The sequence below is a fragment of the Scatophagus argus genome, chromosome 7, assembly GCF_020382885.2.
Source record: "Scatophagus argus isolate fScaArg1 chromosome 7, fScaArg1.pri, whole genome shotgun sequence".
Lineage (NCBI taxonomy): Eukaryota > Metazoa > Chordata > Actinopteri > Scatophagidae > Scatophagus > Scatophagus argus.
The window spans coordinates 15,207,603-15,229,327 of record NC_058499.1 but is presented as its reverse complement, the minus strand read 5'-3'; the positions used below and the strand labels follow the sequence as shown (position 1 = coordinate 15,229,327).

Genomic DNA, 21,725 nt, shown 5'->3' with positions numbered 1-21,725 from the left:
ATTTACTTTACAGCACACATGTGACAAGGTGACGAGGTGTCTGAGTAGAAAAGGAGCCTGCATTTGTGATGCAAAGTGAGGGGCAGAGGTCAGAATTTATTTTAAGAGACATAGTAGGACTTTGGCTCTTTAGAAACTGCTCAGTTGAAGAAATTGTTGATATGTGTGTGTGTGTGTGACCAATTACTTACGGGCAACTGGGGAAAAAGAGCTGTAATGCACCGTTACTTGAATAAAAATACACAAATAATTCTCTGGGTTTGAAAGCGTTGGAAACACTTGGAACAATGGAAGTACACAACTCAACAAAAGGCTTATCTGTTGGAGTTTGGCTTTCTTCAATCAGCTTCTTATTATGGGTTGCAGTGTCCTTGATGAACAACGGTGGACCTTTTTTTATTTTTTGGATGAGTTTTCTATATTTAATTTTTTCACTGTGCTCAGTTATGAAAAGGTGACACATACTCGATCCCCGACAGTTATTTGCTTTCGGTTTCCACTGTCAATCAATCAAATCAAATGACACCCACACAGTCTTTTTGAAGCGCTTAAAAATACTGACAAACTTACAGTGTTCCCTATTTAGACATGAGTATAACAGATTTTTTATTCCATCATTTAAAATCATGGAAGCAGAGCTCTTACTGAAATATGTCATACATGAAGTGACAAACACAGCAACAAATTTGGTTTCAGCTCAAGTATGTTCCCCTTGTGTGTGTGTTTCTGCTCTGTAGCATATTTGGAAGAGTTCATATAAATTCCTGACTCATCAATACCATCATCACAGAGGGATACTTTGGCCTGGCATCACAGAACAGACCTGACGGAGGACCTTCTGAAGCATATTAATTCAGTGTCTGTCACCTGTTTGTTATGCAAATTGTTCATTATAATGCCGTCATTTTTATGCCCATCATGGCCAAATGTTAATCACAAAATGTGCCATTGTGCTCCGAGGCTTCATTTGAATCCATTAACCTAACGGCAACACCTTTAGTTGCCCTTACATCCTTCAACTTCTTGTCTGTGTGTCAGCGCAGCAAGTTGGTGCATTGATGATAATAGAGCTGGACTGGGTTTAATTACTCTTTAACCACACTGTGTCCCAGCAGGTTAGGAACTCAGCATAGTGAAGACAACCTGAGCACAGAGACCCATCTCTCTACAGCAGTGAGGGGGGAGGTGAATAAATTGGGATGCTTGGCACAGGCCTAGAGGCTCAGTCTCGTTTTTTCGATTGTTCGCCTGCTGTAGAGGCTCACGCTTGTCTAGCACACTTTGCAATTCTGCAAAGTGAGGAAGGCTGCACAACTTTTAAGGCTCCAACACTGAGACATCTGCATGCTGTTACGGCTCACCAGCAAAATATGCATTAGGGAGAGGAATGCATGTGCTTGTCTATTCATATATTGCAGGATTAATAAACAAAATATCTGAGGATTGGGTGTGTTTATGTACTTGTGTTGCATCTTAAAAAACGTATTGCAGTGCAGTCTGTATTTCTCCCTGAAACACTACGTTGTTGTATACGTTGCAGATACAAAACAAAACTGCTTCACCGGAACTGCAGTGATGACAGAGAAGATTTTAAGGTGCAGGAAATAAAAAAAACATTGCAGAAGGCACTGTGTGACTGTTTCCTGTGTGTGTGTGTGTTTGTGTGCTCTCTGTGTTTGTTTTGTCTACTGACCGCAATCATCTGGGCCACATAGCTCTCAGGACCGGTGTACTCAGTCGGATCCTTCACCCTCACCAGAACCAAGAAGTAAAGGTAGTGCCACATGCTGTGTTCGAACTTGATGTGCTCCTCGAAGGACACTGTCTTGTTATCAAATTTGTCTCGTTCCAACCCTGCAAGACATTAGCTCTAATTAATAAAACATATACAGTTCTGTCACATCACTGTCAGCTGCATACAGTACTGACTGAACCACATAGCTGTACGCACCACAGATGAAACAGGTGGTTTTCAGGATCTCCTCCTTCCTTTGTTTCTCACTTCTCAAGTCAGCGAAGGTGTCGATGATGACACCAAAGATGAGGTTAAGAACAATGATGATCACGACGAAGAAGAACAGAAGGTCGTAAACCACTCTGGCTGCAAAAAGAGGCTCCTGGATGGTCCAGTTACAAATAAAATATAGAGAGAGTACATTTTATCTTTCACCAGAACTAAAGTTATTTAATTTAATATTGAACTGGAGCTGATGCAGCGCAGAGGCCATTAATGTATTGTTTGTTACAAACAGACATTAAGTTAAAAAAAACTTAATTTGTTAATTTTGGGGTTGTCTTACCTCTTTGGAGGGTCTCCTGAGAATGTCCCCCACACCTCCTCCATTACGTAGTCCCTGGTTCAACACTGTGATTATACACATGAGCAGAGTGTCGCACACCCGCTCTGTCCCATCATCTTCATCTGTGACACACAAGACAACACGTGGGAACACACAGAATATGACAGAGTGAAAAAGTTAAAAAATTTAAATTATTCCAAGATGATATATGATAAAATTATGCAGTATTGACTTCTAAATACACTATATGGACAAGACTATAAGTATACAGCTTCCACTCTTCTGGGAAGGCTTTTCACAAGATTTTGGAGCGTTTCTTTGTGAGTTTTTGCCTATTCATGGTGCAGAGCGATAGTGAGGTCAGGCACTGATGTTGGATAAAAAGGCCTTGCTCACAATCTCCATTGTTCAAAACGTCTTGGTATGCTGAAGCATTAAGATTTCCCTTCACTGAAAGTAAGAAGCCAAGCCCAACCTTGGAGAAACAGCGCCATCCCAATACTTCTGTCTACATAGTGTATCTACATTTTTGATACAGAAAATGGCAAGTAAGAAATCATCAACATCCAGTCAGTCAAAAATTACACAAGATTGGTCTGACATGGATAAATATATAATATACATTTCTGTGGTTAATTCTCCTTCTTATCACTTTGTTCTCCTCACCTGATAACTAAAATATCAAACAAATTTACATAACGCTCATCAAAACAACTGACTTAATTTTTCAGATCATTAATCTGAATTTAACTGAACCGGATGAAATCAGTATGAACCAAGACTGTGTGAGAAGTTTTAAGAAAATTCAGCATCATCTTAAGAGAAACTCTTTATAATTCAAATACAGTCTGACCTAATTCAAAAACACTCAGCTGACTCTCACGAAGTGATAATAAAAAAAAAAGCCTTTCATGGGAACAGCCAATAACGGTGTGACTAAAGATCAAATGGATATCTTCAACTCCCTCAACTGCTCAAATGTGTGAATAAAACAGAAAAAAGTAGAAAGAATTCAAGCTCCATACACTATGAGGACATGTAATATATTATTTAAGTGACATCTGAAGTGTGTGAATATATACTGTAAACAGGAAAAGGCAGAGCTGGTGAAGGATGTGGATGTGGATGGATCACGTGTGTGCCCCTACGGTGCAGGTGATCCATGGAGACGCAGGAGAACAAACAGGAGTGAGTCACCCCCTCTGCCTCATCAAGTTTCTTTATGTGTGTGAGTGACTTTGTGGTGTGTGTGTGTGTGTGTGTGTGTGTGTGTGCGTGTGTGTGTTTTGGGGGTGGGATGGGGGGGGTTGAGAAACAGCATATGATTGTGTGTATGTGTCTCAGTGTGTGCATTTGTGCGAGAGTAACATTTCAGGAACTGGCTACTGCTAGAAAGGTCACACACGCGCGCACACACACACACACACACACACGTGCACTGGCTGAACCACAAAATCTTAAAATTTGTCAACTGAACATTGGCTTTCGTATGGGGAAGTGGATGTAAAATAAAATAAAAACAATTTGCTCATGAAACTTACCAGGAACAGATTTAGGGGCTGAAACAGGGCAGCTTTCTTTCATACATGAGTCAGGAACTCCTTTGTTACTCAATAAATCCCTTTTTCCTTTTCATACAAAAAAGAGAAAAACAGGAAAATTGTAGCTGATAAACGATAACAACATAGAGAATTTACAAATGAAAGAAGATGGTTAAATCAAGCTCTGGCATTAAAAATCCTTCCTACTAATTCTCATCGGCGCTGGGAAAATCAGCAAGAAAGATACATTATAGTTAGACATTATGTAAACTGAGGCAGCAGCTGCTGGGTGGGTGGTGAAGTGTTTCTGAAAAAACCTGAACAAATCATTTGCACGTCGGCAAATGCCCTGGGCAGCAGAGGAGCTGTATCTGACTGTGATCAGCTGAGGCAGACAGGCACAAGGAAAACTGTACACCTGGGTCAGAATGTCACAAAAGGGCCTTCTTCCCTGACAGCCTGGAAGACAGAAGGAGGAGGCGAGGAAGAAGAAAAAGAAGAAGAAGAAGAAAGAAGAAGAAGAAGAAGAAGAGGACTGTGGTGGGGCAGAGGGGTCATAACCTCGAGGTGGCAATAGTGTGGACAGGGTGCTCCTCAGCTGTGATGGCACTCCAGTTGTGCCTCAGCTCACCCCACAGCGAACAGATAGACAGGCGTAAGCCCAGCCGGTTACATAACCAACCACTGCTCTGCTGTGTCTGCTGTGCTCTATTCAGCAAAACACAGGATGGCGCGGCCACCAGGTTATGCAACAGGTGCACATGTGCTAGCAGGTTGTCTCCCTGACCATCAGAGCACTGTGGCAGAGCTCATTAGCACTCCCACACTCTGCACAGTGTTTTCAAAACATGTGTCTGGGTATGTATATACAGTATGTAAAGTATATTCTATGCGTGGATATTGCATATGTGCAAACACTGATTCTACATTTTTTATTAAGAAACTGCCATCCAAAAGCTGAGAGCAAAAAACACGAATGCACAGACAACACGTGAGAACGTTATAAAGTTATAAACGTTATAAAGTGACAGCCAAATAAGACCAATAAGTATAAAGTCACAAGCACTGAATAAAATTGGAAAGCCAAACCTCATTTCAAAGAAATCAAAGAAACACTTCAAGGCAGAGGGTTAGTGTGTATACTGCAGTAAAAAAAAGTCGGTGACAGTTCTGACCTGGTGCAGGAAGGCGATCTACCTCCATGCGGAAATCGTCCTTGAGGAAGAGGAAGCCAATGATAGAGAAGAAGTAGACGAGGAAGATGGCCAGAACAGCTGTCAGAATAATAGAGCGGCCATTCCTCGTTACGCTCTTTATCACGTTGAGCAGCGTCTCCTCTCGGATCACCAGGTCAAACAGCTGTGGATCAACATCAGTGAGTCATCAGCGAACTGTTTTATTGATTGACTGCCTCTGAAGTAACGTGATGGAAGTGAAATATGTGAGAGATTCTATACCAAGAAGCTGTAGAAGAACTCGTGTACAAGGAGGCCCAGGACGCAGATGATGGCATATCCCAAGTGGTAGATAAAGAGCATGTCCATTACAACTGCTTTGTAGCCTCGAGTGAACGTCCCCTGGTTGGCGACGAAACTTACAAGAAAGATTAACTTGTTGAATAGCTGAAAGGGAGGGAAAAAAACAAGGCTCAGACAGAAGTCAGCAGCTTTGATGTCTGAAGAGGAAAGAACAGACATGACCCCCAACAGCACTGGGTCAAAACTTCCATCACTTACATTGACAGTACCCAGCAACAACAGAGCAGGACCGAGGCCCATTGTGTAGATGGCACGTAGAATGAGGGAGACCAGGAAAAAGAAGATGCCCCACGGCTTAGGCAGGACAGGAAGCAACGCGGTGAACACCCCCAATGCCACCCACAGTGAGATATTCCAGAACGGGGACAAGGTGCCTGGACAGGAGAATAAAGCATCAATCAAGGCACCGCACATCAATGCTCGGAAACATCTCTCATAAATTATTCAGTTGAGTTAAGAGCATAACTTAGCACAATACAGTCAGAGGCAACACTTAAAATGTCAAGCAATGGTCCATGGGGACCATCAGCTTCTTCTTCAGGTCACAATGTAAACCATCAATGTGAAGCTCATGATTCTTCAGGAAACTGCAGTGCTCTGATAATTTATTGATAAGAAGCACTTTTGGAGAAATAGTTAAATGCTTATCATTAAGGCAGAAGAACCACATATATGTTCTCATTTCAGCAAGGCTTAAACATTTCATCACACTATATCACAGCAAAATTTACATGTGTATAAAATCTTTAAAATCCCACTGATATGTCACTGATTTGGCTTGCAATCATTTAAGAAAACCTGAACCCAATCTGGTATAAAGAGGGAGACAAAACTACTAAACTCAATTATTTTCAGGTGCTCTGGCTGATTAGACCTCAGTGTGAAGAAATCCAGGGATTTACATGAGGTCATTAATCTCAGCAAACTAAATAAGATGATTCAAGTCTAAGTTGTACCACCTCAAAAGGTGCAACCATACCATGATGCAGATTTCAGCGACACACATTTTGTTCAAGCACACTCAAGTCAAATCAGGCAAATGAAAACACTTGGGAGGACTATGCATGTGTAGGGCTTTTAAATAAAAGCCTCAAGTGACAAATTGAATCATTAGACAACTAAAGGAAACAAATACATAGAAAATATTTGGGGTAGTTTTAAATTCTTTAATGCTGAAGATAGCAATTAATTTTGGCCACAGAGTCATTTATTTGAATTTTTAATTTACTAGGAATTAAAACAGCCAGCCTTACTCTTTTGGAATGTAAGAAAACAGAAGAATCTCTTCATTATTTCTGCTTGTGAAACCCAAATTTGTTTTGGTTGAATAATACTGATGATTAATTATGTTGTTAAATTTGAATGAATTAAAGAGATAAGTCAGTGTTTAATTATATAATAATGCGGAAATTTATGTTTTCACCCGCTTTAACTTTGTTAAAGGCACACTATACAGGACTCATACAAAACTAATCCCTCTCACTTATGACCCACTGGAAGGTTATGGCAGCGTCTGGAGCCACAGAGACCTTGCACCCTGCATATATTTAACTATTTTTTGACTATTTTGTTGTGTTTGGCACATTCCTGGGCCTCAATCTTAGAACGTTTTATTTCTCTGCTGTTCCCTTTCTTCATTCACTCTCTTGCTCACTTGATCTCTGCTGCTGTTCAGTTTGCCTCAGTTGGTGGGGTGCTGGTGAAGAATGGCTTAATTTGAATAGTAACCAACATATCCCGCAAAGTGTGCCTTTTCATTGGATCTTATTTCCAACTGTCCACACTATAACCAAACAGCTCGGCCTTCATGATCTGCATGATGGTAAAAATTGAATTAAAAGACCCATCACATCTACTGTCTTGAAGTATGTCTTAAGGCTTAGATGTAGCTCAATAAGAGAAAATTTCAGATTTTCAAATAATTTTGGTGGATGTCCATCAATCACACTGACAAGAAAAAGAAAACATGGGTTTGAGAAAGCCTGAGACTAATTCAGAGAAGAAACTACAGCTCTAACTTGCAAGAACCTAAGCTAGCTTTAGCAGGATCAAGACGCAATTTTTTTTCCCTAGGATGGCAATGAAATCAATCAATCATAGCAAACTCTTTGAGGTAAACCCCAGTGCCTTAACCTAACCCTAAGCTTTGTGGCTTCAACAACACGAACATGTGATCTTTCCGTCAAAAAAAACCAAAAATTGTGCAAGCAGGACAGGTCTGATCCAGGCTCACAGCTGTCAGCCATCTTCAAATCCACAACTTAAACAGATAATTTATAGCAAAAAAAGAAAATCTGAAATTCTCACCCTCGTCTCCATCATCACCAAAGGGGTAGAATACAGCCACAACGACGTTGACCAGACAGGCCAGGTAGAAGGAGATGCTCCCCCAAAGAGAGATGTGGCGTGAGAACCAGAACAGAGCTTTATTTTCTGCACAAACAGAACAGGAAGCATAAGCACAGGGGCACAAACGCCACACACAAACATGCAGAAGTTGCTGTAGGCCCTTCATTTTATTCTGGAATAACAATATCCAGGCACTCTGGATGATAATCACGATTTACCATCCTACCATCCTGCTTCTGCTGCCACCATCATTATTGGAGGGTTTCAGAATATGAAGACTGGATTCAGAATATGAAGACTTACTGCGGATTTTCTTCTGCCACCGCATCTCATTGTAGAGGTTGTCAAACTGCTGGAAGAAGTCGTTAACCTTGCTGCCCTGGTCGTCTCTCTCGGTGGTGGTGAACACACGCGTCTTGGACTCCTCTGTGAGGTACTCGCAGATGTTGGGGACCGGAAACACTATCTGCTCCATGGTGCGGTCATGACGCACAATCTGACAAACAGAGACACAGTAAATCCTCTTTGCAGGTTTGTAGTTTTATGTTTTTAGGCAAAAATGTGATTTGCTTTTAGAGATTCTGAAAGGATGAATTGATGATGAGGTGCACCTCTATTTGAGCTGTGTGATTGGCATAGTAACGAAGGGCATCATCCTTCTCGTTGTCAGGGTCCATCCCTGACCCCAGTCCTGGCTTCAGGCTCTGCTGCAGGATCTTACTGTGTCGGGCCAGCTAGGATCCAAAAACAAAATTCATTTAATTGATGTCCATGGCGCTAAGTTAAATAATATCAATAATGTCAATGTGATTAACCCTAAGGGGAGCTTCCCCTCTCATCCTGCCTCTTATTCCCAAGCTTAATCAAACACTGCCATCTTGCATATACTGTTTCCATTATGTATACAATGTTTCCTTTCATTAACATTCTATTTTATTTTATTTTTTTATTTTTTAATGTTATGTCTACTTGGAGTTGCTTGCCCGTCTTGTCACAAGGCATTGCTCAGATGAACCTGTGTACATACTGGATATATGACAATAAACCTCTTTGAATCTTGAATATTGTAGCACAATGCTTTAAATATGGACACAGCAGACATGTTAATAAGAGGAAAGACAAGACTGTCTGGTAACATTCAATGTGTCTTTAGTGCTTTTTCACTGAAACAGCTGCCTGCTGCAGCCAAAAATGACAGTATGAAAGCACTGAGAGTGAACCAAAACAGTAAAGGTAAGGGCCGGATAGCTAAACAAAGAACAGAAACTCTTCACCGCTCCTCAATTTAAAAATCCAGAAGGGGTTTTTTTTGGGTTTTTCTGTTTCTCTGAGTGACTGATGAAAATTTGTTTAAAATATGTGCAACAGTCCTGTAGGAAGAAATAAGAAACGATAGCAGCAATGGCTGTCGTGTAACAGGACAATGAATGAATTGATGAGTTTTGTTTGTCTTATCCACATTTTTTCCAATTTACTTAATTCTATTAATTCTCACAACTGGGCAACACGAAATAATACGTACAACAATTTACATGTGCATTTTTATGATCTACCACTTATCATTGACTCTTGTTTATTTTTTTACTCATTATGTCTCACACACAAATTTCAATGAATAGCAGCTGCCCTGAGGAGCATATAAGAGATAATATCCTCAGTGAGATACTTGATAAGTCTGTGGATATGTGTGTATGTGTGTGTCCGCTTGCATACTCCTATTTCAGCATGTCCTCTGCGCTAAATGATGGAAGACTGCTCTTCTATGAACATCTTGCTCTACCGATTTTCTAAAATTAGCTTTCAGGATGTGAAACTGGTTCTGCAGACGTAGGTGTTCACTGAAGTAGGCAGTAGTCACTGTATCACTAAACAAATGTGGTCTAGGGTATCAACAGAAAAGAAATGAGATGGGTGTGTTGTTCAACTGAGGAAGCAGTGTGTGTATACATCTTGTGTGTGTGTGTGTGTGTGTGTCTGCCTTTTTCTACAATTCATGTCAGTTGGAGAGTGCAGACAGAGCCTAGTGGGTTTTCACTTCTGCCTCTTTAGAGCCAAGTGCCAAACAGGGTATTTTTGTCTAACCAACAGCCTAGTTTCATCATGACAAGGGAAGGGGTTTTTTGACTGTTCAACTGTTGATTTTTTTTTTTTTTTTTAACTCAAAGACTTAAAGCACACACACACACACACACACACGTCAACTAGTGCCAGCAGAAGGTCAGACAGAGAGAGGGAGGGAATGCAGTAATGCCTCTGTCACAGACAAAAACAAGCTCAGGCATTTTTATTACTTGGTGAGCCAGGATGTAAATGTTGTGTCCGACGTCTTTGGGCTTGATTTTGTCTCCAACGCTGTCCTCATCCTCCTCACTCTCCAGACCCTGGGCATAGGCTTCCTTCATTACATCCACCTGGTGTACAAAAAAAGATAAAAATTTACTACTACTTACAGGGTATTCACTTCAAAACAGATTTTACATGGAAGCACAGCTATGTGCACTATGCGTGTGTGTCTGTCTGTGTGTGTACATGCGAAAACACTTACCAGTTCTGTGGGTCTCATCTTGTAGAGAATCTTCTCCGCATTTTCACTGTCATGGCGGCTCTCCATGATGGCCAGCAGGAGCTTGGAGGCATTGTTCTACAACGCACCAGTTTGACCAGAAAGCTTTCACATTTTGATCAACTACAGAGTTATTCAGGAATGAATGACTTGACAGAAATGTAAGACTGAAAACACCAGCAGTCAAGCGTATGAACATTAAGCGTAAACAACATACAAAAGTTGTCACATTGGGGGAAGAAAAGCGTGTGCAACCTTTTCTCTAGAGAAACATGATGCTTTTGTTGTCAGATTGCTATTCAGAATAGTGGAAAAGTGGTAAAACTACTTCCTGTTACCTTGTTCCCTGCCTCTAACACAGCCTCGGCCTAATTACTACTTTAAAGCAAACTGAAGTATTACCATTAAAATGAATGCGTCAGTGACTGTGCGTCATAGCAAGCATCCTCTTGGGGCTTTCAGAGACACCTGCTACTCACCTTGAGCTCCAACACCAGGTCCAGCCGATGCTTTCCCAGGGGGTTGATGGAATTGACAATCAGTGCTATAATAATGTCAATGCCGTTTGACTCATGCTTGGCTATACAGGTCTGTAAAAAAGAAGAGGGTTATGCTTAGAGTGACAGCACATACAAGGCAATAAAGGAATCATCAGAAAAGCAAACTCACACAAAGAGAATGATGCAATATATGGATAATATAATACGCATTATTAAAACAAATCTGAAACATCAGAAACAGCAAGGAAAGCTGCTTGTGTTTGTGAAATAACAGACATGTTTGTGTTCAAAAATGATTTATCTGAGTTTGTCAATCTCAAGCAAATTTGAATTCTTTTAAGTTGACATTGCTTATGTAGTGACCTGAGAGCAGACAGTTGAACAGTTAATAGGCTACAACATGCAGAACTACCATATACATAATATATATTTTCCTATATATTCTATGCCTTTTGGGTCAAGGAAAGACAAAAAACAAGTTAAATTATCAATAAATTACCTTCTTAACTATTCACTAAACTAAACCTCTAAACTAATCAATGCCCACCCCGACCTACCTGGTTTTCATGGCAGGGACCCTGGCAGTACTCTGTGATGGTTTCCAGGGTTTGTCGAACCAGATCCACATTACTCTCATTTATATACAGGCCGAGCAGCCCGAGGCCTCCAGTGGTGCTTCCACAAATACAGTCCAAGAACTGAAGAGTCTCACACACCAGATTGTAGTTCGTCTTGTTGTTCTGGTTGCGCAGAAAGTTCTGGATTCAGAGCAGAAAAAACAACAGTCAATCTGCAGTCAAATTAACAGCAATTGAACTTCAAGGTTCATATTCTCGATTACAGAAAGGTGCCAGCACCTGCAGGTCTGAATTGTGGTTCTCACAAAGCAACTGTAGGTAGCGTAGGATTGGTTTCATGATGGTGATGGCTGGGCTCATTTGAGATTGCTCTAAAGCTTCTTCGGCCCCAACTATCTCACTGTTCTGACCAATGCCTTCGAGGTCGGGATCCAGCTCCTTTCTGAAGGCAAAAAAGGCCTTTGAGGTCACTGAGGAGGCCTCCTTCAGCTGGCCTCGCATGTCCTCCCTCATATGAAGTCCAGAGTCTTTACCTAGTGCAGGCATAAATAGATTATTAAAAAAACCCAATAAAACAGCAATTCACTGTTTTATTATTGGACAGAACAATAGAGAATAGAGAATAGAGAAGATGCTTTTTTCTAAATGTATGGAGGAAAACAAGTTCACCTGAAAATGTAAAAGACTGGCATGATCAATGGCAGTCTGTACCATGACATTCTAGACATTAAAAAAGAAATTCAGAGACTCCCCTTGACGAGTTGGCAACTATTGAGCGGGGCTCTATAACATGAAAGTACCCGATCTTGATACAATGGCCTTTTGATAGGTTGTGATGTGGGCGGTCACATGGCCTCTGACATGTGACTGCAGGAACTGGGAACAGAGTCTGCACAGAGGTCCGCAGAGCAACAAAGATCATTCTGGATTTATCCTCCACCATTGTTTAAACTCCAGACTGAGCTCAACTTGACGACCACACATGCAGGAAAAACATTAAGGTTTTCAAATTTCTATTTGAGCTTATTTTGTGGCTTTTCACTCAGTCCAGGCCTGTTTCTACGGAACTGTTCAGCCACGATTTCGACATGACCTCGTGAGATAGTTCACTTTATATAAATCTATACAAATGATCACTTATATAAACCTGACACAGTGACTTGACAGCAGATGTGTCTTTTGAGAAGCCATATTGTGATGGTTATAATTCAAGCACAGAAAGGTTAAAATGCATCATGACTCAGCTGTACCTTTCTTAAACCTCATGCTATTGACATCACTGTCATCGTCCCTTTTTCTGCAGCTGAGCTCAAACATGTTGACAGACACGGTGGCTCGGATCTCTTGCTGGGCCATGCGCATGCGGTCGTAGAAAACCTTGAAAAACCTCTCGGACTTCTTCTGCTTGTACAATTGATTGTAGAAGGAGTTCTGCGTGGGAGGTAGAGTGGTTATCAACATAAATCTATACCTGTGAATGTGTGTGGTTAAATTGATGAGTGGGCACAGAATTACATTATTTGAGATTACAGTACATCTCATTTATTTAGCTGACGTTTTTATACAAAGTGATCAGAAATAAATGTCTTCAACAAAATATATACAACTCAAAATTTCAAGAACTGTGCAAGTACATTAACGTCATCAAATAAGCCGAACCGTTTCAAGTGCGACATTCAAGAGTCTGCGTCGCTCACCTGTATCTGTGTGTTTCCGCCCTGGAGAAGGGCAATGCCCAGCAGGATGCTCTCTTCAAACACCCTGTCGTTCTTGGTGTTGACGATGAGGTCAATCACTAGCTCTGACGTCCCAACATTGTCCAGGAGACATTGGATCTCCACCATATTGCTGCCTGGCTTGTCAGAGTCCAGCACGGGAGAACCTCCTGCAGAGATTGAATAGTAACGTTTAACATAACTGCACTCTAAAGAGACATAACTGCACATAATACTGATCATTTTTTATTCTAACTAATCTAACTAAACACTTTGGCCAGATTCAAAGTATGCCAGCAACAGCATTTCTGCTAAGAATCAAAGTGCTGTCATGTTGGCTGATGTTGTTTCCTCTGCAGTGAGTAGTTATTGCAGGTGTCAACCTCCAGATGATGGCTTGACAAAGCCGCCGGATGAGCTGTTTCCACTCCCGAGCTCTGACTTGGAGAGAAGCTTTTGATTTCCAAAGTAGCGTGTGAGCAGAATCTTTCTCAAGTCTTTCCCCTGTGGAGACAGAAATCATTATGTTAAATCCATATCACAGTCTGTGAGGGTACCAGCCTCAAATTAGGAAATTTACATTTTGAAAAAGTAGCATTTTGTGAACCATACCCACAGAAATAACATCAAAGTGGAGGGCATGTTAACAAATGCCCCATCCAAGACAATATCTGTGGTGTGGTGTATCCACTGGAACGAAATCCAGCCAATCACTCAAGCAAGAGAGCTGAGCAAATTTCATTTTACGCCTAATAGAAATAATCACTGCCATCCCATGATGCATTTCTTTCTTGATGGGAGCGGTGGCTTCCAGGATGACAATGCTCTTATCAACAAAGTAATTGGAGTCTCTCATATAGGAGAGAGACAATAACAGTCTTGTCCAAAAACAAGATCCTAACTGAGCACTTATGAGACACTGAAAGATGGCAGCAAAGGAAGAAAAAAAGCCAACCACTTTTCAGCTTGGGTTTATTAAAATTATCTTTCCTGAAATCTTTTTTATTTATCTTATTCTTTATTCTATGTTGAACACGTGTCCATAGCAGTAAAGTCTGTGACTGGACAAAGAGAAAAGATAGAAATTATGCAAATTCTGACCAAAAAAACCCCCCAAAAAACGTCAAGCACATCAAAGCACGGTAATGACAAGTGGAGGCTGCGTGTGGTCATTTGTGTAGGATAATGTATTACACAACAGCGGTTTGCTTCTAAAGACTATATTTTCTTTCTATCTCTCACAAATATCTCTGCACATTTTTGTGACATTTGACGCAGACAAGCAGAAATGAGATTAAAGGATTCATAGAGATAATCTCACTGCGGCGGTTGTGTAATCAAAGTGTGAGAGTGATTGACAGGTGGATGACTTGCATTGTGCTTATCATCACCTATGTGATTATTGTGCAACAGGAATGAGCAAAGCATGCATGGATGGATGGCATATAAAGAATATGTGGGCACTAAGGGTGGCCAGCGTCAGTTTCTGTGTCAACCTGACAATTCAGTGGCCTTGTTTTGGTAACAAATCACCGCTGCCATAATCAGCACAGTGGAGGGATGTATGAATAGGTGGACAAAAGGGTGGAGCAAAAGGATGAATGGAGCAAGCCACTTGTGGTTTCCATGGAAACATGGAGGACAGTCAGCTTTCCCCTGGGATACAGGTTGGGGACAAAATAACAGAAACACCTGAAAGTACCAGAGCTTTGCAATAAATTCAAATTTGATTACACGAGCACACCGTTCACTCATTGTTTAATAACTTTTGTTGTTCATCAAGTAAATAACTTTGAATTTTGAACTGTTGCTCAGACAAAACAAAAAACAAGAACCCTGAAAATTTACTGATTAATCAAGACATTGCTGGTCAGATTAATCAATAACAACAATGCTGTCCGTTGCGAGTAGTGCAGTTTTCCCTGTGTTTGGCATACAGTGTCATAAGTTTTGAACCTTTTCCCTTTATTGTGTTTTGCATTGTTTGCAACTGACGCACTAACAATTATCCAGTCTTTCTGTCCCTCTGCAAGTTCCCTTATTGTGACTGTCACACTTTTATTAAAGCGAACACATACTGCTAATTTGTATTCAGCTTAATGACTCATTTGTTTAGCTGCCGTCACAAGGGTTTTTTTTTTATTGTAGTTGCTGCTTACAGTAGGTTTCTGGTGCACTGCAAACATTGTAAATGTGGCACAGGAAAAGTCTAATACGGAAACTACAACATCAACAACAACAACAGAAATACTGGTCACTATTGAATCTATATTTTCAGCAACAATCCAAACTGCAAAGACCAGATCAATAATTTGACAGTGAACGATCAGACAAATGAGGCACCTCTGTGCCTCGCCACAAAGGCTGCCCACGTACAGTCCAGCTGAACAGCCTCAAACTAAGTGGACTGAAGAGTGAGGATATGGAGGAGCACGTGTAGCTGATGCTCCCTGTGTCAGTAAACACTCCATCTCATCTGCAGTCAGCAGAGACACTTGTCTGCCTGCACTGTCTGGCTGACTGTCTCACAAACACACACCCACACACGCGCACACACACACACACACACTTCTTGAACTGAGGGCACGCATCCATTGAGCTAGCCTCTCTCATTTCCACACAGCAATGCACAGACACATTCTCATCACAACTACAAGCTCAGCACTGCACTCCATAAGGCTTCCCAATGAATGCTCTTTGACTGATTGGCGACTGAATCATGTCTGACTCAACATTTCCCCTTTTTTTAACAGAGGATAAGTTGGTTTTGCACTTCTCTGAAACACCAGTGAAAGAAACGCTCCGGTGGGGGAAGCTGAAGAAAGGGTGACAGCTTTCTGGTCTGCTGGCTAGGTCTGCGGAGAGCGAGTAGAGGAGAGGGGAGGCAGAATGGCAGCAGAGGAGAGTCAGCCCAGCCTGACTCATCTGCTTGCTGCTGCATTGACGGAAAAAAAAAAAAACTCCAGTCAGGTGATGTAAGAGCCACGAGAAAGAAAGAAAGATAGAAATAGAGGTAGAAGAATTGACAGAAGTAAGAAAGGAGGAGGGAGAGAGGGAGGGAGTGCTGTGAGGTGAGGAAGCAGAGGAACAAACAAAACCTAGCGAGGAGCAGACAGTCCTGGTGTTTTAAAATGTGCACCGGCACGCCACACTGCGGCTCTGGTGTCCAAGCTGGGGATGAGCTGCTGATTCCCACCTCCGGCATCCTCACACCCCCTTTCCTCCCCCCCTCCCTCCTCCAGGCCCCTCGCAGCTCTGCTGTCTGCAGATCTCTCCAGCTCCGGAGACAAGTATGGAGAAAAAGACAAAGACACCAGATTGCCCTATGCTTCTTAAGGTGGTCTGAAAACTCAAACAGGCGGCTGAGGGCAGCACCAGCTGTGAACCAAGACAGACAGCGCCAGGAACGGGCAGGGGCTGCTTGAGCAGCTCAGGTCAGACAAGGTCAATTATACTGGAGACTCAGCCCACCAAGGAGGAGAATGTTGTCCAAACAAGACTGAGTTTGGGAGGGGTAATACTTTTCTTTTCTGTGTTACTTTCTCCCAGAACAGAAACCTAAGAGGATTGTGTCTGTGTTGTGTCTTTTGCAAAGAGTGGAGAACGCTGATCAAGTACACTGTGACACGAGTAGGGTCCCCTCATGTGAACATCCAACAGCTTTACCATCAGGAAGTGACATTTACTTTCAAACTGAAACTCTGCCATGCACAGTATAAAATGACATGTTAATGCTAATAAAAATTTCAGCTTTCTCAGGAGTCACTGAGTTCCTCCACAGAACTGGAGGGAAAATAAAAAGCTTGAAGTCTTCCGCAATACAATACATACAAATATCAACGCATTTTGCAAGGCTTTCTCACCAACAGGACAAAATTAAGAAATCAGGACACATACAATCACATTATTCTGCAAACACTGAAGCGGGAGAGTGAAGATAGAGATACAGGAGGATGCATGCAGAGCTGGAACTACCACAGCATACAATGAGTTCCTGCATTTTTTAGCAACAATGTAGAGATTTAGATTTGTCATTGAAAAATATGAACAGTTTGCCGTATTTTAAACCTACCTCTCTTAATTACCAGTATCTGTATTTTATTTTTCCATCAGCATTGTACTCCTGACAGCGTAAGGTGGACTTCATATTTGGAAATAGACTTAGATGACCATAATTTCCAATAATTTCTGAGGAAGTGTTTAAGTTTCATGGAAATAAACAAGTAATCTGTTACTAATTATGGAAAACAGAAAAAGTTCTAACTGTTATTCCTGGAATGAATTATTTTTATCGCACCTTAATGCCGGGCTGTGCTAAGCTACAACATATAGACAAAAGTATTAGGACACCTCACCATTACACCAACAGGGACTTTAACATTGCATTCTCAATACATGGACAACTTGGTCGCTATAACACCTTCCACTCCTCTGTGAAGGCTTTCCACAAGATTTTGGAGTGTTTCTGTGGGAATGTTTGCCCATTCGTGCAGTAGAGTAACAATGAGGTCAGGCACTGATGTTGGACCAAAAGGTCTGGCTCACAATCTCAATTCCAGTTCATCCAAAGGTGTTGGATGGGGTTGAGGTCAGGACTCTGTGTGGGCCAGTCAAGTTCTTCCACACCAAACTCATCCAACCATGTCTTTATGGACTTTTCTTTGTGCAGTGGGGCACAGTCATACTGGAATAGAGAAGGGCCTTCCCCAAACTGTTGCCACAAAGTCAGAAGCATAGCATTGTCCAAAATGTCTTGGTATGCTGAAGCATTAAGATTTCCCTTCACTGGAAGTAAGGGGCTGAGCCCGACCCCTGGAAACCAGCCCCATGAAGAGGTGTGTCTAGATATTTTTGTCTATATAGTGTATGTTATGTGACATTTAAGGTTAACTTAAGCATTTGTATTTCATCTTTGCTCTTCCTCATTGCTGTTCTGTTCTGCAGGATATGAAACATTTCCTGACCCGTGGTCACTTCAGATGTCCCTGCAGCCTTGTGCCCAGAACCAACAGCCTACTGTGGAACATTCATCCAATTAAAAGACACACTCGTGCGCAGAGACACGCATCACGTGCTGTTATTTACAATGTTTTCAAGCTGCAACTCCACAGCACATAAAATACTTCTACCCAACAAGCAAAACAAATTAAGCCCACATGTGAGAGCAATTGGTGAGATTGATTCAGCGGAATACAAGTCCAGCAGCGTAAACAAGCATTCAGAAAAAAAGGCCAACTGTTAGCTGGTCGGTTCACTGTGGAAGTGTTACATGTGATTCACTAACATTGTTAGGCACTGACTGTGCTTGCTTGGAAGACTGTAATGCTGAAGACAGGTTAACTGGAAAGGTACAAGGGAGGCTTGTTTGTTTTGTCTGCCTCACTGGTACATCAGCTTGCAATCAAGGTGGACAAAATAAGAGAAACACCTTACAATTACATATCCCTGCAGAAAATAATATTTTACTGAGGGCTTCAACTTTAGCCTCTCTTTCCAATCAATGCTTTATGGATGGCAATGTTGGCCTGTCGGTCGGTCAGTTGTCCACCACTTTTGGCCCAGATTGAAATCTCAGCAACTACAGATTGTCATAAAATTTGATATACACATCATGGAGGTCTCTTACGTTTGTATCTAGCATCATCATGAGCTAACAATATCTCTATCAGCCTCGGCTTTAGCTGTGTTTAGTGCTAATTGGCAAATGAATAGCAAATTGATGGCATTAAACATTGCCATTCTGGCCATGTTAGCAGAGGCAAAGCAATTAACTGGTTTAGCCGATTAAATGACTATCAGTAACTGTGGAAATCATCCAACAGTGGCCAAAGGCTGCGCAACCCTCACCAGTCAACCTCTACCGTGAGTCAGGTAGTTATTACTTTGTTCAACAGTTATCCAGTTACAAACATTACCTAATTCTGTAATGAGGCAAAAGGAAAAGTCTCAAATTGATGAAGACACAGAAAGAGGAACAGCTGAGAATAAGTGAAGGACCCTTAATGGGATTTATTTGTTAAATAGCACTTACAAACCACACCCTCTGAAATGACTACGCCTGTCAGTGTTGACAAAGATCAAAGATGAGGTTCACCAATTTCTTATTTACTGCAGGATTGATGTATGTTATGCTAAGGTGTTTCCATTATTTTCTTATGGGTGTTAGCAAAATTGAAAGCTGAAAGCAATCAGACCAAACAAAAGCTGCAATTCACATGATTTATCCTGTCGCCTGTCATGTGCCTCACTGAACACAAGAGACCTAACTCACATGCAATCAGATTCAAATAACACACCATGAACTATGTCGAAATGTTGTTCTCAGTGACAATTAATCTCGTTCATAGCGGCCCTCCGATGGATGAAGTCGAGGCTTTTCACTTTATTTTTTTACAAACGTTTTTTTCAGGACGCGTCTCTCCTCAGTGGCTCGGAGCTAAGAGAGTTCGGCAGGCTCTGTGCTCCTGGTCTGAAGGCATTTCTACACAGATTACACAGATTTCCTGTGCCCGGTTACAGCCAGACCAGACAGACAAACAACAAGTGCCGATCCCTCATCGCCATGGAAACCAAAGCATAATACTCCACTAACAGACACCTGACGATGGATCGAGGAGTTTGAGGACAAGGGGAAGCAAGCAAGGAAGGAAGGAAGGAAGGGCCTTTTCAGCACAAACTCAGGTAGTAAAGCATATACAACAAACAGATTTTCACACTAAATTTTTATTTATTTATTTTCAGGGTCCAAATTAAGCTAACTCCAGCTTTCTGACAAGACTCAGCATGCTGTGTCAGTCTGAATCCAGCCAAAGGTCAAACAAGAGTTGCAAAGGGTTGGAATTTACAAGGGAAGTTAAACTTGGGAACCGGGAGAATTTCTGTATAAAAACTGTACCTTTAAATAGTGAACTCATTTGGAAGGAAAGACAAATAAAAAAGCAATACAAGGCCATATGAAATGTTTTGGTTAAAAATTAAATTGTGAAATTTCAATTGTGTCTTCCTATTAAGGGTGCAAGAAAATATCGATACACTTGAATATCGCTCTAAGGTCTTTTGTGATCGTTGTCTTTTGAATCATCAGCCTTTTGACTTTTCCACTCTAGCATATGAATTCCAAATAAGAGGGAAAGAAGTTAAGCATATATTGTTAACGTAAACACAGACAAAGGCCTTTATTATTTATCACAATATATCGAATCGTAACCCCTGTCTCAACACATATATTTCTCTTTTATTACTGTTGTTTCCAATGGATTCCTATTAATGCCAATGGAAAGCTTCAACCTTGAATATTCTTGGAATTATGCAAACCCAGGCCAAACTATATGAAGCACCCATGTATATTGTGTATTTGCTCCTAATGCCACCCAGCGCTCTGTCTGCCTGACCCGCTCCTGTGGATGAACTTAGGCCGTGCTCCGCTACCACCATGAGAAGACTGACAAATAGGGAAAACCCTGCAGGATGAACTCACACAGGGACAGCCAGTGTGATACTGCATGTCTGGGAGTGTGTGTGTGTGTGTGTGAGCGCACGCGTGTGTCTGTGTGTGTGCAAGTTATGTCTGAGCACAGCTTTCCGTCTGTGTGATGTGCTTAGCATTGAGAGGGTGGTAATCTGTAAATTTGCTTTGCCTTGGGCAGGTGGTGTGAAACCTGGCAAGCAAGAAGGAAAGAAAGAAAGAGGGGGAGAGAAGGATGGGAAGAGAAAGACAGACAGTGCGTGAATGACATGGATAAGTGTGAGGGAGAGAGGGAGGAAAGAGAGTGGTTTGTATTACATAACTGGCTGTTTCAATCCTCTGTAAACAAGGAGACACACTTAGTACACATACACACACACGACAGGACATTACATACATGTGCATGCATGTGTTCACAGAAAACATGTAGTTTGAAGTTGAAAAAAACATAGTGACCCAACGTGTTGAAACAAAAAGAAAAAATCCAACTATGAAATTATTCTCCTAACATGTAAAATCTGTGCACTCAAAGCCTGATACGACTTCTCCCTCTGTGCAGTGGACCTTCACTGTTGCTCCAGCACTGGCAGTTTATTTTCTGTCTATGTTGTCCAGAGCGTGTACTATACAATGCACGGAAACGCCCCGGCAACATCTTAATGCACATGACAATTAATTTTCTTGAATCTGACAACATACACTGATTCAGTGTTTACATACTTAGTAGTGCATTAAATGTGTATAAATCCACAGATGAAAAAAGTGCTCAACCAACGCATTACAGTGAACAAAGAATTTAATAAATTATGTATTATTTTTTAAAAATAAACTTATATATTTGTGCCCCACTTTTGAAGATTAGCAACAAGTGTGCTTACACTTGAGTGTGACAGACTGGGTGGGGATGAGGGAAAGTATTTAGAGACTGATGCATTACTGGCTTGGTTTTTCACAGGGTTTAAGATCAGAAAAGTAAAGAATAAGAATAAGGCTGGTGGCCTTGTTCTTCAAGTGACGAAGTGCATGAGATAAAATGTTATCTCAAAATTTTAGTCTACAGTGGTGCTTTATGCCCATTTTCTCCCATGTAATATTTGTACACAGTATCAGTATACATAAAACATTCCCTCAGATCTTTTTCTCTTCAAAAAGCCTCCCTCACCCAAGACATTTTGA

At 41.3% G+C, this 21,725-nt stretch overlaps 1 protein-coding gene across 2 annotated transcripts in view; it reads right to left on the bottom strand.

Moving 5' to 3' along the window:
- Window positions 1–21,725, bottom strand: part of itpr2 (inositol 1,4,5-trisphosphate receptor, type 2) — a 55,605-nt gene that overhangs the window by 7,717 nt on the left and 26,163 nt on the right. For both annotated transcript variants that reach the window (XM_046393367.1, XM_046393368.1), the window contains exons 38-55: window positions 13,468–13,588; window positions 13,067–13,254; window positions 12,620–12,800; window positions 11,649–11,902; window positions 11,349–11,549; window positions 10,771–10,881; window positions 10,274–10,369; window positions 10,020–10,139; window positions 8,340–8,462; window positions 8,032–8,224; window positions 7,687–7,812; window positions 5,578–5,753; window positions 5,299–5,463; window positions 5,017–5,200; window positions 3,842–3,928; window positions 2,301–2,422; window positions 1,952–2,117; window positions 1,694–1,854 (exon numbers count right to left, since the gene is read on the bottom strand). In XM_046393367.1, coding sequence (XP_046249323.1) covers window positions 1,694–1,854; window positions 1,952–2,117; window positions 2,301–2,422; window positions 3,842–3,928; window positions 5,017–5,200; window positions 5,299–5,463; window positions 5,578–5,753; window positions 7,687–7,812; window positions 8,032–8,224; window positions 8,340–8,462; window positions 10,020–10,139; window positions 10,274–10,369; window positions 10,771–10,881; window positions 11,349–11,549; window positions 11,649–11,902; window positions 12,620–12,800; window positions 13,067–13,254; window positions 13,468–13,588 — 2,775 coding nt within the window. The remainder of the gene's footprint in view (window positions 1–1,693; window positions 1,855–1,951; window positions 2,118–2,300; window positions 2,423–3,841; window positions 3,929–5,016; window positions 5,201–5,298; window positions 5,464–5,577; window positions 5,754–7,686; window positions 7,813–8,031; window positions 8,225–8,339; window positions 8,463–10,019; window positions 10,140–10,273; window positions 10,370–10,770; window positions 10,882–11,348; window positions 11,550–11,648; window positions 11,903–12,619; window positions 12,801–13,066; window positions 13,255–13,467; window positions 13,589–21,725) is intronic.